The 19,221-nt window shown below is 29.1% G+C and overlaps 3 protein-coding genes across 3 annotated transcripts; 1 reads left to right on the top strand and 2 right to left on the bottom strand.

Moving 5' to 3' along the window:
- Window positions 1-563: 563 nt before the first annotated feature.
- LOC149498827 (cytochrome P450 93B2-like) lies at window positions 564-2,409 on the bottom strand. Its single transcript, XM_089716039.1, has 2 exons — window positions 1,443-2,409; window positions 564-1,346 (listed from the first exon to the last, which is right to left on the bottom strand). Exons 1-2 carry the CDS (start codon window positions 2,406-2,408, stop codon window positions 687-689), a joined length of 1,626 nt encoding a protein of 541 aa, XP_089572165.1. The 5' UTR covers window position 2,409; the 3' UTR covers window positions 564-686.
- Window positions 2,410-12,725: 10,316 nt separating this feature from the next.
- LOC105628200 (Tetratricopeptide repeat (TPR)-like superfamily protein) lies at window positions 12,726-15,535 on the top strand. Its single transcript, XM_012209570.3, has 2 exons — window positions 12,726-12,915; window positions 13,271-15,535. Exon 2 carries the CDS (start codon window positions 13,343-13,345, stop codon window positions 14,738-14,740), a length of 1,398 nt encoding a protein of 465 aa, XP_012064960.1. The 5' UTR covers window positions 12,726-12,915; window positions 13,271-13,342; the 3' UTR covers window positions 14,741-15,535.
- LOC149498828 (uncharacterized) lies at window positions 15,089-17,441 on the bottom strand. The gene is made up of 6 exons (XM_089718265.1): window positions 17,094-17,441; window positions 16,833-16,980; window positions 16,650-16,787; window positions 16,366-16,553; window positions 15,303-15,392; window positions 15,089-15,184 (listed from the first exon to the last, which is right to left on the bottom strand). Exons 1-6 carry the CDS (start codon window positions 17,439-17,441, stop codon window positions 15,089-15,091), a joined length of 1,008 nt encoding a protein of 335 aa, XP_089574391.1.
- Between the last annotated feature and the right edge of the window lie 1,780 nt (window positions 17,442-19,221).

Below are 19,221 nucleotides of genomic sequence, written 5' to 3' on the forward strand. Positions count from 1 at the left end.
CATCTTTCTACTTAATCGTACAAAATCTTATGCACTCCAAATTTTATATTGAAAACTTAATGAAACTCTAAAGTTACGAATTTTTGTAACGTTATATATATTTCTATAGAAGTTTTTAAGATTTTTTATTTTTATATAACATGCCGTTATCATAATTTTAGAAATAATATCAATTTTTAAAATTTTAATTGTTTTATAAATATTTAATTGATCAAATTTTATAAATTAAAAAAAAATTTAATAAAATAATTTTACAAATTGAAGTATTTAATAGAATGAGTTTTACAAGTTGAATTCGAATTCTAATATTGAAATTTTAATATACTATGCAGAAAATTATTTATTAAAATTATTTTTATATTTATAGTAATTTTTATAAAGTGAAAATTTTTTATATCACATTTCCCTCGGTATCCTTGTCATACTCTCTTCCATTGTAAATAAATATTTCAGTTCATAATTGATATAATTCTAATAGAATCATTTCAAAATTGTAATATTACAAGTTGGAATCTTAATTAATCAAATACTAATAATAAAAAAAAATGAAGGAAAAGGAAACATAGAGAAAATACAGCAAGCCTTTCAGATTTCTGAATTGATATTATTAAAACATAAAAATCATGAGTTCAAAAAACTAAAATTAGACAAATAAAGCAAACAATAAACACTGCAGAGACATTTCATCAACAACCAGCACATAAAGATTCAAGAACATCGGGAATTCGAGGCACAGGAATACAGACAAGTTCCTCAGCTCTTGGAGTAGTTAATCCAGGCCGTTCAGTCATGTCAAGAAGACGATCACCGTGACCTTTGGCTCCGGATGGATTCAACACTTTAAAATCAAAGCACTGAATCGCAGCCGCAAGTGTTGCATGCAGTTCTTGCATGGCCAAAGGAATTCCAGGGCAAATTCTTCTTCCAGTACCAAAAGGCAACAACTGAAAATGTTGACCTTTTAAATCAATATTTGAAGAGTTCGACAAAAATCTTTCTGGTTTGAATTCAAATGGGTCTTCCCAATATTTGGAATCTCTTGCTATAGCCCACATGTTTATAAACACTAAAGTATTTTTAGGAATTTTGTAGCCATTAACGTAGCAGTCTTCAATGGACTTTCTTGAAAGAACAGGAATTGGTGGGTGTAGTCTAAATGTTTCTTTTATAATGGCTTGAATGTAAGGGAGATTAGGACAATCTGATTCTTCAACAACTCTGTGGGTTCCAACTACTTTTTGAATTTCGTCTTGTGCTTTCTCAAGTACTTTTGGATTGTTTATTAGCTCTGCTAAAGCCCATTCTAGTAAAATTGCTGTTGTGTCTGTACCTGCTATGAAGAAATCCTATATAAAGAGAAAAAAATTCAATAATTAATTTTTGAAAGTTAAAGCATTAATGAACTCAAAAAAATGGTAGATGGGTTTTGTAGTAAAAATTACCAAGATCATAGCTTTAATATGTTCCCTAGTTAGTTTTATCTCAGTGTTCTCATCCTCCATAAGATCAAGAATAATATCCAAGAAATCTTTAGCCTTATATTTCTCTCCGTTCCTTTTACAGTCGTTTCTTTCATTTTGACGAGCAGTAATAATTCCCTCCACCAAAGAATCATACTTTCTTCTTGTCTCCTCAAACCTCTTTCTAAAACCCTGCAAATCAAAATTCTTGCAAAACCATATATAATCAGAAACATTAAACTGCCCAAAAAGTTGTGTCACTTCTCTTACAACACTTCTTGTCAACTCAGCTTGCCCATCTGTCTCTGAAGATCTAATACTCCAAACCATAGTGCAAATAACATTATTCGAAAACTTTATCAATTCTTGGGAAATATTAACACTCTCACCAATTTTAGCTTTGGAGTATATAGTTCTAAGAAGGGTATGAATTTCTTTAGTCCTGACAGGTACAAATTGGCCAATAACTCTACTTCCTAAGAGCTCAAACGTTGTCCATTTCTTAATGAATTTCCAATATTGCCCATAAGGTGCAAAAGCAAAAGAAGCATTATAAGTTATGTGATCAACAGCTTGAGAATTTAAACGACAAGAAAATGCAAGATCATTATCTTTCAAGAATGCTTTAGCCAGATCTGGCGTAGAAGCTACAATGCATGAAACAGAGCCAAGCTTGAGAGAAAATAATGGACCGTAGCGGGAAGAAAGATCGCGAAGAGAGGTGTGAAGAAGAGGGCCGAGAAGATGGAAATGGCCGATGACTGGTAAACCTAAAGGGCCAGGAGGAAGTTGGCGCCATCGTCTATTGGCTAAGAGAAATGTGAAGAAAAGTATAGCGGAAACGAACAATAATATTTCTGTTATCATCCTAGGCTGTATCAGTATAATCGGGATATGACTTTTCTTTTCTAAAACGCCTTTTTTCTTTTTTCCACTTTGTGGCTTCATAATGTGTATATAAAGGATTAAAGCTACCAATGTTGTCATTACTTTGGTAGTGACCACCTCGCTTCTTGCTAACTATCATTAGGAAGTAAGTTGGAATATTTATTAAAAAATATGATTAATAAAAATTTAAAGAAAGACTTAACATTAAAAATCTATCTGATTCGGATTAATAGGTCCATTTCATACACTCAATCTAAAATCCCAATGTTAAGCGAAAAAATAACAGATTTAAAATATGTATTCGATCTAAAATTTCAATATTAGGTGAAAAAAATATTAGGCTTAGAACATTAAAATGAAAGATAGAGGCTCTCTATACATCAAGCTTAGAACATTAAAAATAAAAGATAGAGGCTCTATATATGATTCACTAACATAGGAAATTACAGACTTACCGATATATGGACAACAATATTAGCTTGTGCACATAGACAATCCTACCATTGCGAAAGTATGGTGGAAAACACTTGATTTTTTATTAAACCTCTCAAAATTTGAATTACATTATATTAATATACATCAAGATCAAGATTTCTTCTGAGTTATTTTAATTATGCATTATTTCATATCCAGCCAATGCATTAAACATATCCAACTAATCTTAATGACATATTATGTACTCATTTAAAAGACTCAACTATTTTCTTGTTGATTTACAAGAAAGAAGGAGAATGTTTGTATGGGTATGACTCAATTATTTGGTTGCTTGATAAGGGCTCTGTTCAGTAAAATTAGCTGTTTTGATAGTTGATAGCTATTTGAATTGTTTTTCATAAAACGTTAAAAACTAAATGTTCTATGAGTTAACTTTTTCATAAAAAGTTACCTTAACTTCTAAGTTAATTCAAACGCTATATTACCGAATACTATTTAACTGATCAAAACGCTAAAAGCTTTTTGAAAAGTTGTTTGACTGATCAAAAAGCTAAAAACTACCTGAAAAGCCATTGTTGAATATGATCAAATATGAAAAATGAACAATATCATCTTTTGGTGAATAAATAAGAGAAATGACAAAAAGAGTACATACATTTGGAAATTTCTTGCCTAGCTCAGTATATTGGTGATCCTATAACCAAATCAATCAAAAAATTATTTTTAAAAAAAGATGTTACTGTATTATTTTTTTTTTCTCCTAGAAAAATTTTCGTTTGAATCAAAATATTATTTATAATTGATTTAGTGTATATATAAACACATTCGCTGAGTGTAGGTGAGTCTTTCTATATACATTTACCCTTTCAATATTTTGAAAAAAAAATCATCAAAGAGAAGTTAATTAATCAAACTGGATGACTTATTATTACAGAATCACTAGAAAACTCTATTTTTAAAATTTTAATTTTAATATCAAGAAAAACATACTAGGAGAAATGATTCGAGTGGAATGAGTCGGGTCTTCTAGATAAGAAATCGAGGATGTTTATAGACAGAGCAGGAGGATACCACATAATATACAAACATAAATGCATCATAATGGTAAGTATGGGCCAGGCATTGTCCTGTGATAGAAAAAACTGACACACGAGTTATGGGTTGCTGGTGGTTTCTGGATCATCCATTTTACCTAGGTAGTTGGGACATGCGGTTGTTCTTTGCTCCACCTGACCATGACCTTTTTCAGGAGGTCCTACTCATTAATGTCTTTAACCACCTTTCAATGGAGAGAGTCAATTCTGTAAAATTGTCTGTTTTAATGGCATTTAATTATTAATTATTTTAATAATTTTTTCATAAAATGCTAAAGGTATTTTTTTTGATAAAATTAATTATTTTGATAATTTTTCGTATTTTAGTAGCATTTAGCTGTTAACTGTTTGGATAACTTTTCATATATATTAAAAACTAAATGTTATATGGATTAATTTTTCACAAAATACTATTTTAACCTCTAAAAACTAGTTTAAACATTATGTTACTGAATACTATAAAAAGTCGTATTTAAAAGCTATTTAAAAAATTATTACCGAACACAGCCGAAAGCTAAATGTTAAATGACTTAATTTTTTATAAAATGCTACCTTAATTTTTAGAGATTAAGGTAGCTTTTTATAAAAAATTAATTAAATACTATATTATTGAACACTATAAAAATAAAATTGAGTGTTTTAAACTGTTGCCGAATACAACTGAAATCCACGTTTATTTTGTAGCATATGCTGCCAAATCAATGCATTATTTAACCAATTTAAAATCGATTTGCATCAAAAAAAAAAAAAAAAATAGAATTGAGATTATAACTAGGAGAGAATTGCTCAATTCTGATTTTAATGACAAACTATTTAAATCCGGAACCAAAAAAAATTTATAAAACTGATTGCAAATCAAAAGAAACAGAGTAATAGATCAATAAACCGAAAACCACTGGTTTGATTTCAATTCTCAACCGGTGGCCACCTTTTTTACTGTAGTTCATTTGAAGGTTTCGATCTAACCTTGAAAAGTTCTCCATTCAATAAAACGCAATAGTTTAAAAGCTTTATAAACTATAGTTCTCTTTTTTTTTTTTTTTCTTTATTTCCATTATTTTCAATTTAGTTTTAACTTGAAATCTTATGATTTTGGAGAAAATTTCACTGCAATGTAAAGCAAATCTTTAATTTACATTTCAAGTATGAGGAACAAGAGGTTAAAGGAACGTCCTATAGGACATTATTATTCATGCAAATAACTAACAACTTGCCTTATTGCATCAATCCATGAAAGAAACCTAAGCATTAATGGTGAAAGCAGGCATCCCACCTACTTGAAGGGCCATGTGCAGATCATGACATAAACAATATAAATCTTTTTGAGGTTGTAAATGTTTTATACTTGAAAAATTTATGTAAACCGGATCTATGACCTCGTTCATATACCAAACAAATGAAACTAAGGATTTTCTAATTATAAAAATGCATTAAATAGATGCGAGAAGTAGGCTCTTTTAGGAGGACATTATAGTCTTTTTATATTAAAATATTAATGAAATTGTGAAGATTGTGAAAACGTTTAATTAAATTAGATTGTGATGCTAATTAGATGTAATATGATTGGTCTTTTCAATAATATAGTGAGTGAAAAATCTCATATTTGAATTTTTTCGATTATAAAAATTTTCATTATTTTAGTGAGTTTAGGGAAGAGCTGGCATGTTGCTAACTTACAATGTTATTTTCAACCATTAAATCTTTTAATGAATTAAAAAAAAAAAAAGATTGATGACACAACAATCTAGTTTTAAATTTTGCAGTTTTAATTTAAAGATAAGTCACTTTTGTGAAATGTGTTAAAATGTAGCTAAAGTAAGTTGCTGATGAATTTAATTATGGACCATGCAGATATATGAAAACTAAGAAACCATGGATGTTTTTCATTACTTGTGCAAATAAGAATATTGAAACTACAACTTAATGTAATGTAAATATACATTTTAAATTATATAATATGGCGTCATTTTTTGATATTCTGAATATATATATTATGACACGGATTTAATTATGGAATAACTAATTTGGAATCATTATCTGACACCTATCAATAGCAATTTCTGTTTATATAATAAACGTTTTCAAATCATATTTAACACCGTTAATGAAGAATTTTAATTCATAGTTAATGTTGTTGATATGTTCATTCATATTTTTACAAATTGAAAAGTAACATATTGAATAAGGGAGCTCCTCATTGATATGGTTTAAAACATGGTGTGACATTTGTTCCATTCATGCAACTTATTCTATTACTTGTGCAAATAAAAATGTTTAATCACAAATTCCACAAAAGCAAATAGCTTATTATAAAAATAAAGATTGCCATTTTAAACTATAAATGTGATGCTCTTTTTTAATATTTTAAATATACATTGTGGTGTGAGTTTATGAAGCTAATTTAATAATCTAGTAGCTACTTTTATTTAAATTACTATATATGACATTTATCAGAGTAATAAATTTTTAATTTATGTAATAAAATCAAATTTACTATACATTGATAATTTCTCTATTAAAAAATAGGCTTTCCCTGTTAATATAGTTAAGAGGAGTATGTTTGAAATGGTTAGAAATAAAGTGAGAGAAGTATGTTTGAGATGGTTTTATAATGTCTAATGTAAGTCATGTTTCAATTTTATCTTTTTTTTTTTTTTTTAAATACATGATCTGAAATATTTTCATTTGAATAAAAATTTTTAATTTCATTGAAATGATTCGTCAACGTGGTCTGTCCTGTATCTTGTGGTTTCTACGTCTGTCACGACAGGGACCACTTCAAAATTAAATGGACCAGGTAACGCCATGCACCAAACTTTCCTTCCCCAATTCTTTGCTTACCTACCCCATCATCTTATTATTTACTTATTATATAGGTGGATTATGTATTGGTTGTAGACAAATGCTTTCTTATTTTTTTAAGAGAGTATTAATATTTTTGAAGTTAATGTCAGAACAAAAATTTCTTTAAATTAATTTTAATATTCTTGCCTATCTTCAGTGGAATTTGACTATATTGTCATAAATTCATAATATTGATTATTAAACACAATTTTTAGAAACAACTAAATGGTTGGATTAATTAATTTTAGATAAAATGAATTTCTAAACTTCTGAATTTTTGGAAATTGCATAATTAATTTATTTATAAACCTCTTTTGAAGCAAGGAAGCATAATTAATTCAACTATCACAAAGCATGCCCACGCAACTAAGCACTTATTGTTTTAGGCCCAGGTGGAGCCCAATAATCCCGTACATGGGATCTGGGCCTATAAATAAATACTTAATTCTTTGATTTCCGTAGTATAATCAACTCATTAAGGCATTTTTAGTCCTTAGCGGAACATACTTCGGTTAAATCAATGGAACCAAATCAGTTTGTTTTAACCCTTGGAATTTGATTTTGGTTTTTTAAAATAAATCAAAAATTTTTTTCAGTTTAACTTGGTTTTGATACCAACCAAAAAATAAACTGAATAGATAAAAATTTACTGAAATAATTTGATTTGATTCAATTCAATTTTCAAATGATTATTTGTTTCGATTTTAAAAAAATTGGACTTATTTAACTTACTTCAATTCGATTCAAATGACCCAACCGCTGACCCATACTTTTTACATGGTCGTCCACCAAACAATTGAGGAAGAGCTCTAATTTCAGGTTTAAAATGTTTTGGAGAAGGGACAAATTTGCGAAATATTTAATTTTGAGAAAATAATTATTTTCCCCAACATTTGACTAAATTAACTAACTTGTTCTTATAGTTTGACAATATTAATTAATAGTATCTGAAGTTTACATCCACTAACTACTTGGTTCTTCTGTTCATATTTTTCAGATTTTTCCATTAAAATTACGGCTGTTAAAATGGGTTATGATACGCAAACACGATTCGTCTAACCGCGAAATAAACGGGTTAGGGTTCAGGTTAAACGGGTTCCTGTTATAAATGGATCACCCGTTTATGACACGAATATAAACGTGTCGTGTCATGGGTTGACACGCGGGTTTAACAAGTGACCCATTTATTTTAAGATAAAGAGATGATTTTAGTGTCAAATATAAATGTCCAATTAAAACCCTATTTAAAATTTATTGTTTTTTTGTTATTTTAATTTTGAATCTTTCAGAATCTATTAATTTTATGTATAAAAATTTATTTTTAAATATGATTTAGGTTAAAGAGGTTCAAACTTAAAAATATCATAAGCAGGTTAAATGGGTCGTATACAGGTCAACACAATCCATTTAACCTGCTTATGATGTAGCCAGGTTATACGTGTCGTGTTCGTATCACCTGTCTAATTTTCGTGTCGTGTTCATGTGAGAAATTTGACACGATTACTAAACGGGTCATGTTCGTATTAACCCTAATCGTGTCGTGTGTTAGGCGAATCTGTGTCGTACCTAACACATCAACCTGTTTTGTAACCCCTAGTTAAAGTGAGTCAAAAAAGTAAGAGAGAAGTGAAAGAATTAATTTAAAATGACGACAATAGCCCTCATGACCTTTCTCTCTCTTCTCTCCTCTCAACCTGCATATCAAATATTCTTTATGGATATATGTTTTTTCGGACTTAAAATTTAGATTTATTATTTTTTTCATTATAGGATTTCTTTTGAAGATTTTCAATTCCAACATCGATCAAGACTTTAAAACATGTACATTTAAAGAGAATCATCTCAGATTTAAAATCCCACTTCCAGCATCAATCAACAATAATCTTCTATATGTAAATTTTATTTTATGTTAAGAGATATATTGTAATCACATGCAGTAAACAACCAAAACATAAACATAAATTCAAATCTAAAAAATTCCAAACAATAATAAAGCTACAAATATATTGGGATCTGTCTCTTACAAGCTTGAATTTGAATCTCATGAGAAATGGTAATAAAACCATCCCCATAACCAAAATCTTTATATCCATATAACTTTATTTTGCAATTTCATTTACTTAGAAAGAGAAAAAGATAAAGTGGAGAGAAAGAGGTTGTTTGATTATTTAGGAGAATAAGATAGAGATGGAGAGAGAGATATTTGCTCTTCTAAGTAGTCCCCTAATTTTTTGTTGTTGATGGTATATTTGGTAAGAATAAAGGAAGAGAGAGAGATACGTGAGAATTGAGGAGAGGAGACAGAGGAGGATGGAGATGGGTAAGAATTTGTGGGTCCTGAATAAAGATTTGGTAAGAACTAGATAAGGTTATTTTAGTAGTTGCATTACTCAATGTCATGGTAATTTTATCTTTTCTTACGATTTTAACGACAACTTTTAATAAATTGGACGGAAGGACCGAATAGTTTGAAGGAGGTAAACTTTAACGACCATTAATTAACATTGCCAAATTGCAGGGACGAGTTAGTTAAATCAGTCAAATATTAGCGAGTACATAATTATTTTCCCTTTAATCTTTCATACGGTAATAAATTGGTGGATCTGTAAAAAATTGGAATTTGAAATTGAGAATGGCCAAAGTTTCATATTAGGCATGAAAGAATATATCTTAGTCTCAAATTTTTCTACATTTTACCGTGTTTTACAATATTAGTATTTTACTAATAATTAGTTATTATAGTAGTTATGAGTTGTGCACTATCTTTTAGCCGTTCCTGATTAACTAGCTATTTATATAATGATTTAAAGCAGAAATAATAGATAAAAATAATTATTGGATTAGTTGTTAAATATAAAATAATTAAAAAGAAATTTAATTAATTGTTGGCAAAATTTAAATATAACATTTCATAAAATACAGTCTCAATCTTTAGAAGTCATTATATAAATATTATGATATTGAATAATATAATTAATAAAGATAATCTTTTGATTCTTTAAAAAAAAAAAACTATTTAAAAAAAAAGTTATTTAAACAAAACCTTAATCATTAAAAAAAGTTTGAACTTTTAAGTTCTTTTTAAAATTTGGTCAATACTTTTAATTTTCAATCAATATTTTATACTTTTTTTTTTCGGTAAAAAAAGGAGAGAGCAATGCTCTAAGAAGACATAGTTAATCCAGTGTAAGATACACCCATATTATCATGAAACAACCAGTCTGCCATTCCTGAAGGAGGATCTCTGAGGTAGTGTGTTCCTAAGGAATAGGTTCTTTCACACTTAGCCAAATAATCTACGCACTGATTTACTTCCGTTCAGAGTTTGATTGGGTACAAGTCAAATGATGCAGTTTTAGGAGTAAAAAAACATACTTAGCGAAACTTGTGATGACCGATGGTATGAGATGCTCACCGAGGGTTCATTAATAGTCCGTTAATTATAAATCATATCAAATTATTTCAAATTTGTATGTGATGAGAAGAAGATTATCTCAATGATACAATCTTCCAACTTAAAGATTCGAAAAATAAGGACATTGACAGAGAGGGGGCTGGCGTTCGCCTATGCTAGATAAAAAATTTTAATGTCCCTTACATTTATTTCTTAGCTTGGTAGAAAGACTTATTTTGCTTATGCTATGTTTGGAAAGAGAGAGGAAGTAAAATAAGAGTGGAAGTAGAATAATGGTGTAAAAATGACACTATCACTTTCCTCGGAAACGGAGTTATTTTACATCCTCCTTAATATTTTCACCCATCCAAACAAGTGTTTTTTAAAATTTCAAGGTACTTCCACCTTTTATTTTACATCCTTTCAAGGTACTTAATGGTAGTGACTTTTTATTTTTTACTTTAGTTTTTTATATAATTTTAGATAGTAATTTTAATTAGTTCTTATATATAGAAATAATTTTAGTTAGTTTTTGTGTAGATTTAGTTAGTCCAAATATATATAAATAAGCACAAAGTTCCACAATTTTCATAAATTATTTTTTGTTATCCTTGAATGATTTATATTATTAATTTTAACTTTAAGTTATTTAATTTTATATTCTATTTTAAATTTTAAGTTTTGAATTTGATTGCATTCTATGAAACATAATATTCATATAAATATTAAAATACACAACATCATTACAAATTTATATCTCAATTCTTTACTATTGGTTATTTAATTAAAACTTAACGACTTAAAAAAAATTTAAAATTATAAATTCATATGATATTTAATTTATTCAAAGAGTTATAATTCATGATTTTATTTTAATAGTTTTTAAAAAATAATATGAAATTGAATTGATTGACTTTTAAAATTATAATAATATATTTAAAATTTTAAATATTAATAGTATTTTCATTGTAACCGCTAATATGTAAATCTTTTGGGAAATTATGTCTTTCATTTTGAACTCAATATATATATTTAAAAAATCTTTATTATTTTGTTGTTATTTTCATTAAAAAAATTTTGACCACATGTAATATATTTGTTTATGTAATTATACTATTTTTAGGCGTTCTTTCAATTTAGGTTTATTTTTATTCATTGTATGGAATAACAAATATATTTTTGCTGCTATAAAAAAATTATGGCTCCATCACTTAGTAAGGATGAAAGATCAAAGAATCTAGATGGATATAACTTGGCTTGTTGTGGGACCAACTAATAGCCAAATTTATGACACGAATTCATTTAAACTCAATTTAACCCGTTTAATTTTTGTGTTAGGCGAATCATATTCCTATATCATAACCCGTTTTGCATCCTTTTAAAATATAGGAAATTACATAATAGTTATAGTGTGGTTTCACATTTTTAATGAAAGTGATTTGTATTTTTTTTTTTCACACGTAAAATCATATGGGTTATTTCTTTAGATAATTAGTTGTTAAATGCACTGACACTATTAATATTGATGATTTTACAAATATCAATCAGAAATACTGTTTACTTATACGAGAATATTATCTTCATAATTTGGGATGTATTTGAAATTTTGGGTTTTTTTTTAATTTTTTGTAGCAGTTATTGTTTATAAATATTTTTATTTTATTTATTAATTAAAATAATAATTTAATTAAATAATAAGCTCCATAGTTTATAGTTGAATTCTATATTAGTAAAAAATAAAATTTAAATTCAATATTTATTATTATTTTTGAGTATTAGAAAAGAGGATTCGAATTTAGATATTGTACATACACTTACCGGTAGTTTATGTCATGATGTGCTGTAATATTTATTATTAAGTCTTAATTTTTTTTTGGATACATTGGAAGCCCAATGGGCCGAAATAATATTGTGGGCTATATAGCAGAGAGCAGTCCTCCCCTTTGAATAATATTCATCAAATTGGCGATAACTTTTATTGTGGAGATGATTTGAACCTGAGACCTCTACTTCCTAAATCTTCTACGAGAAGTAGAAGACCAATCAGACTACACTTGATTAACATTAGCACTAAAAAATAGTAGAAAAATTAATAAGCAGCATAAGTTATTAGTTAATATGGAATTCAAAAAAAAAAAAAAAATAGTGTCCATGCATCAACACTCTATTTTGACCAAACTAGAATATAATTTTAATTAAAATTTAATTAATATGACTTTGATTTTTAAATTTTATTTATTTTATTTATTTATTTTCACATGGAAAAATAAATAAATATATATATATATATATATATATATATATATATATATATATATATAAAATAAAATTTTGGATTGTTTTAATACATTGTTGGCTAAAATTATATAATAAAAGCAGGACAAAAAAGTTTTCAAAAATAAACTTTCATTTTGTTTTAGAACTTATAAATTCAATTTTTGTTTAATTACTTTTCAATTTCGTTTACTTTATTATTATGCACTTATTTTTATTTTATTTTTTAAAAGAAAAGAATAAACAGTAATCCTGAGTCCAAACAAGCACATACATTCTAATCTTAAAGCCCGTAAATATCCCGAGGCCCATTTATATCCTTAAGCCTTTACCTCTTTTACTCTCTTCCGGTCTTCAGCTCTCTCTTCTGTCCAGCTGCACGAAAACGGCATCGTCCCCACTCTCTTCATCATCTCTCACTCACACTCTGAAACCCTAGCCACTCCAACGATTTTCGAAAAACCCTAGTCTCTGGTCTCTGATTTTTGTTTAGAAGTATGCATTTCAGATTAATAGCTTGACATTGGTAAGAACTTTCCTTTGTTTTTCGTCCTCTGTGTCTTTAATTCCTTGTTTTAGCTGTTGTTAATAATCTGTTTTAGTTTAGGTTTAAAAATTTTTGATGTCTTAATCCGTTTAGTTTGGAAGTGATGTTTACGTGTTTCTGTATAGTCTTTTGTTTTAAGAAAAAAGAAGGGACAAGAAGTAAAAATTGCAGTTGTTTGTATTCATATTCAAAGATGAGTTAGTTTGATTTTATACGGCCTAAAAATGTCGATTGTTTCGTTCTGATATTGAGTTTCACATTTTTGCTTTATTAATTAAGATTGAATTTTATCGAAATTTTGAGCTTTTGGATTTTTCTTTTATTGAATCTGCAGGTTCTGTTGGTTTTGTAAAGCGTATTGAAATCCCAAGTAAAAGAAACCAAATGAAGCGACATTCCAGTTACGATGATCCTTTCAAGACCCAAAACAATTCAAATTTCCCGTTGTATCGATCTCTCACATTATCAACAATACAAAACTCAAGCCAAAACCAACAACAACAAAAAGTTTCAATCTTTTACACGAAGGCGAAACAGACCTACTCCATTTTTAACCAGTTTGAAAGAAGTAAAAGACCCAGATAAGGCATTGTCTCTCTTTCATGAATATCAGAAAATGGGCTATAAACATGATTATCCTTCATATTCTGCTCTTATATATAAGCTTGCTCGTTCTCGGGATTTTACGGCTGTGGAGAAAGTTCTTGGATATGTACGGAATAAGAACATTCGATGCGGAGAAACACTTTTTATTGCTTTGATTCAGCACTTGGGAAAAGTTCAGTTGATTGATAAAGCCATTGAGCTTTTTGATACAATGACTGGTTTTAACTGTGTCCGAACATCTCAATCTTTTAATGCGTTGCTTAACGTTCTTGTTGATAATGGCAGGTTACTTGATGCAAATGAGTTATTTCGTAGGTGTTATAAAATGGGTTTTCGTTTGAATTCTGTTCCATTTAATATAATGATTAAAGGTTGGCTTGAGAAAGGTGACTGTGTTCAAGCTTACCAGGTGTTTGAGGAAATGCTTGAAAGAAAAGTGGAACCTAGTGTAGTGACTTATAATAGTCTTATAGGGTATTTTTGTAGAAACGGTGAGTTTTATAAAGGGAAGGATTTGTTTGAGGATATGATTAAGAAAGGGAAATACCCGAATGCAATAACTTATGCTTTGTTAATGGAAGGTTTGTGCTCTACGGGTGAGTATAGAGAGGCTAAAAAGATGTTGTTTGATATGGAATATAGAGGATGTAAACCAAGACTTGTAAATTTTGGTGTTTTGATGAGTGATCTTGGAAAAAGAGGGAGGATAGAGGAGGCAAAAGCTTTGCTTCTTGAAATGAAGAAGAGGAGATTTAAGCCTGACGTTGTAACTTACAATATATTGATAAATTATCTTTGCAAAGAGGGTAGGGCAGCAGAGGCTTATAAAGTCTTCTTTGAAATGCAAATTGGAGGTTGTGAGGCTAATGCAGCTACTTATAGAATGTTAGTTGATGGGTTTTGCCAGGTTAGGGATTTTGAGGGAGGTTTGAAGGTTCTTAATGCAATGATGACGAATAGACATTTTCCGCGCGTTGAAACGTTTAATTGTTTGGTTGTCGGGCTTGTAAAGTCTGGAAATATCGCTGGTGCTTGCTTTGTCTTGGAGGAAATGGAGAAAAGAAATATGAGATTAGATTCTGGTAGTTGGGAAGTTCTTGTTAGGCATTCTTGTGAAGAACATGGAGGTGCAGGTGAACTTGTAAATGACCTAATTGCTATCAGTCAAGTCTCGTCAATGTGGGAGGAGGATAAATAACTTTGTGAGATCTGTTACCTTTTCTAACTGCAGTAGGTTCACTATGATTCATTGCTTGAATTTGATACTCGATTGAGTTTGTGCACTTGACGGTAGGGGAAACTATGAAAGATTGCTTCAGTTGCTACATATAACAGTTGCCTTGTGTATAGTTGGATGCATATGTTTGGATACGAGAAGAAGGTTTGCCCTTTCTTTTGGGAGGATGTGCAAGCAAGCTTGCATTACCTCACGGATTGGATCCATTTTGACAGGATTGGCCCAGTCAACATATGCATTAGGAAATAGAGATGATAATTTGAAGGTTTTGTAACTGCTGATGGCTGTTGGTTATCAAAGCTCGAGTCTCTATACATTGGAAGCAATTTTGCGGTGAAATTTTTGAGGGTTATGTGCCTTTTTGGTTCTGTTTCTAGTAGGAACACAGATGGCACATAGATATATCTAACATGAGGTTGCAAATGGATAAATTACTTGTGTTTTGAAACAAGATTTGTGGATGAGATAAATGATATTGATGAGATGTTCTACCTTGTGCTTAATTGGCTTTTATTAGAATTACCTGTATCATCTCTGCAGTTGCCTCAAGATCACAATGTCCAATTAGGAATGCTTGAGCCATCTCTGCAATTTCATGTCTCAAACCATTCATCTGATCTGATCAAGAAGTATCAGAGCCAAAAGGATCAGTTCACATACTCTACATCTGGAAATGTAATATTATATTTATTCATCTATCATATATAGATGTATATATACAATAAATTTGAAATATACTTTTGACATCTTTTTCTAGTCTCATTTTCCAATTATGGTGAATCCAATGTTCCTTACAGTTACGTTGTTTGAACAGGTTGACTTAGTTCAAGCTTTCATTTTCTGAAGCAGTTACTTTGATATCTCAAGTTTCGGAATTTTTTATTTATTGTTGAATAATACCTTGGAGTGAATAAAAACTATACATAGATACTTGTTCTGCAGGGGATATGTGGGCAGAGAATGAAAAATGTCCTTACTAAGAATTATTGTTTCCTGGCAGAGTCACAAACCATGTATAGTAAAGCCAAAGCTAAACTGCGCACGCCATGGTAAGTGCATTTACAATTTGGGTATAGATCCAAGTTGGATCCACTTCCCCGATACTCCAAAAAAAAAAAAATAAATAAATAAATAAAAAACTTAAGCTAAACTGCTAAACATGATATCCACTATTTCGAAGAAAACCATTGTCAGCCCTTAACAAAATAAATTTGTTTATTTTTTAGCTATTTAAATTGCCCAAATTGATGACTTAGGTGCCGTTTATTTTCAATTAGGTTTTTTGTTTTTCTTTTTTTTTTTTTTTAAAAAAAAAACAAAACCCGTTTGTTTAAACTTGTTTAATTTTTTCTTTTTTTTGCTTTTGAGAAAATTATTTTGAAAACAAAAAATAAATTTTATGAAACCACAAATAGTGTTTTATAGAATTGTGTTTTCTGTTTTTAATTCTACATTTTTCATTTTTTTCATTTTTATAAGATTTATTTTCATAAAATTATTGTTGTCGTTTTTTTTTTTTGAAGAAACCAAAAGCTTCATTAAACTTAATAATAATCCAGTAAATATACAGGAGTATCATCCCAAACCTGAAAGCAAGAATGAGAAATGGAAAATCTAGCTAGAGTATGAGCTACCAAAGTTGCTTGCCTGCGAAACCATTTCACAGAAATATCAACATGAGAATCTAAAATATGTCTATAATCAGAAATCAAAACTCCTAATTCAGAATAATCAAGAGTAGAATTAAGCAAAATTTGGACAACTTGTTGACAGTCTGAAATAACACATATGTTAGGAGGTAGAAACTCAGCTACAAACAAAAGACATTGACGCAAAATAAGGGCCTCAACGATCGCCGGTGAACTATTACCTTCCGAGAATTCGGATACAGCTCTTTGAAATATACCTTCAGCAATTTCAATAACAAACCCGAAGCCCACATAGTCTAGGGTAGAGAAAATCGCACCATCCACTTGACACAACCAATCGAACGAACCACTAACATTAGCTGCATGTTATTGACAACGACCCTGCAGGCCTGAAATTGTACCACCTGGATGTTGACGAGAAAGCAAAGAACTAGCATTTGGAGTCTCTTCAACTTGAGCACTTTTCCAATCTTCAAAACACTTAACTGCTTCAATATATATTTGAGCAGGAGATAGACTATGGTGTTGCCATAGCTCATTATTACGCTCAACCTATATTTTCCATGCGACAATAGCACATTCCGATGCTTTTCCAATTCCTTTTAAGGACAAAACCTGCATTAAAAATTCATAAAAATAATAGTTTGCAAGCCTTCCAACCCCACATTTCTCAGTACTTCTTTCGCCTTAGGACAATGAATAAGCCCATGATCCCTACTCTTATCACCAATACACCATAAGCATCTGGCATCAACCTCAACCCTCCTACGTCTAAGATTATCACGAGTAGGCAATATATTCCTACTTGCCCTCCAACAAAAATCCTTCATCTTTGGAGCTACATCCAACTTCCACAATTTTTGCCAAATTTCACCATTTTGTTTAGTTGGCTCTCTCCCCAAAACCCCCAAACTCACATAGTGACCCGATTTGACCGTGTACACTCCCTTCTTGTCAAAATGCCACATAAACACATCCTCTCTATCAAAATAACTAATAGGGATACCCGCCATCTCTCTAATACCTCTCGCCGAAAACAATTCTAGAGCTTTGCAATATCCCACTTCTTTCGGCTCCCATCAAATCTAATGTCATTTATTTATCCAAAATATATAAGCATATATTTTTATCTCTATTCAAATTCTCAACTTTTTTTTTTTTCTATCTCTTCTCTATTTAGTATTATTTTTATATTTATTATTATTATTTTCTCTATCTATATAAATCTAATGTCATCTAGTGTTATTTATTTATTATTATATTTTGGATATTATGTTTTTATTTAATATAATAATCAATAGTTACTGTAACATTGAAATTTTAAAATTAAATTGTAAAATATTTTTAATTATTTTATCTGAAACTTTGGATTTTTAGAAAATTTATTATTAACTAAAATCTTTAATGACTTAACAAGAAAGATTTGATAATTGGAACAATTTTTGACATTGTGAACCAAAAAAAGAAAAATAAATTTTAGAAAAAAAATAGTTTTCAAAAAATAAATAATCAAAAACCAAAAAGTATTTTATGTTTCTAATAAATGAAAAACTCAAAACAAACAACTATAACAAACGGGGATTAGTGATTGAAGTGTTTATATATATACAACAGATTAGAAGTGTGAACCTTATAGCTCAATCCCTTAAGTATAAATATAGACTCTTTGCTTCAATATGACTCATAGTCCATTTAGTATACTAGTGTAATAATTATAATTAAGTGAGCTTAATTTCCTATCCAGGCATGCTTATGTACAGTGTAGATTGATAAGTTAATTTAAACAATTATAGTTTTTTTTTTTCTTTTTTTACAAAAGAAACTTTATCATAAGAAGAAGTGAATTCCAAGCTTTGAATCATATGCAACATAAATTATAGTTTCATGTCTCAAAAAGGAGATAAAGCAAACAAAAAACATTTTGAATGATATATATTGTGTTTATTACTGTTTACTATATAATTATTCTGAGTCCTGCATGTCTCTCCTTCTCTCTTGTCTACCATTTTCATTTTTCTTCATTAATTATACATATATGCGCTCGCGCTTTAGAACATAAAACCTTTTGCTTGCCACTTTCTCCAAAATTGTTTGTGTGAAAACGACTTTGCACACTGTTTTAATGTCGTTTTATCAAGTTAATCATTTTCTGTTTGTCCTCTAGTAAGATGAAATCCATGAATACTATTAATCAGTTTATTTTTTCAAACAAATATCATTCGAGCGCAAAAATAATAAATTGACTCGAATAGAATATTAAAATTTTAAACTTTAAGTAAATTCAAATTCAATCTTGAATTTTGTTATTCATATTTGTTTAAATGTAAAATTATCAAACTTGCCTCGTTTCGATTTTAGTATTATGAATGTTCGAATTTGTCCTACACGGCTACACCTACTTGGCAAATACTTGAATAATGGGACACTAATATAATTAATTATGATAAACTGTTATGAAAATCCTAAAACAGATTGTAATTTAAAGACAATATATCAATTATATTTCTGTAAAATTTAATTATAAATTAAGAATAAAAAATAGAATTAATTTTATAAATTCTATAAAAAATAAATTAATGATAAATTTTCTTTTCAAACCTAAAAATTAAGGATAAACGATAGGTATTGCGCCGACCAAAATCACCAATTTTTTGTGCATGAAAGAAAAATTATAGATGGATGGATCCTTTTGCTACTTTTTGTTGGTATTAAGTTCCTCTTTTTCTGCCGTCCAACAATTTATTGGTCAAATAAAATTAAAAATCATGAAAAGGAAAAGAGAAATTCAAAATC

The sequence above is a fragment of the Jatropha curcas genome, chromosome 1 (genome assembly GCF_041381405.1).
Source record: "Jatropha curcas cultivar XTBG-Jc1 chromosome 1, XTBG_Jcur_1.0, whole genome shotgun sequence".
Taxonomy (NCBI): domain Eukaryota; kingdom Viridiplantae; phylum Streptophyta; class Magnoliopsida; order Malpighiales; family Euphorbiaceae; genus Jatropha; species Jatropha curcas.

What these genes read in the sequence shown, in the direction of transcription:
- LOC105628200 (XM_012209570.3), top strand. Translation starts at nt 13,343, where the DNA reads ATGATCCTTTCAAGACCCAAAACAATTCAAATTTCCCGTTGTATCGAT.
- LOC149498827 (XM_089716039.1), bottom strand. Translation starts at nt 2,408, where the DNA reads ATGAAGCCACAAAGTGGAAAAAAGAAAAAAGGCGTTTTAGAAAAGAAA. An exon ending in ATATTAAAGCTATGATCTTG is followed by an intron (nt 1,347 to 1,442) that starts GTAATTTTTACT and finishes CTCTTTATATAG; the next exon opens with GATTTCTTCATAGCAGGTAC.
- LOC149498828 (XM_089718265.1), bottom strand. Translation starts at nt 17,441, where the DNA reads ATGGCGGGTATCCCTATTAGTTATTTTGATAGAGAGGATGTGTTTATG. An exon ending in TGTATCCGAATTCTCGGAAG is followed by an intron (nt 16,554 to 16,649) that starts GTAATAGTTCAC and finishes GTGTTATTTCAG; the next exon opens with ACTGTCAACAAGTTGTCCAA. An exon ending in TTTCTCATTCTTGCTTTCAG is followed by an intron (nt 15,393 to 16,365) that starts GTTTGGGATGAT and finishes TGATCAGATCAG; the next exon opens with ATGAATGGTTTGAGACATGA.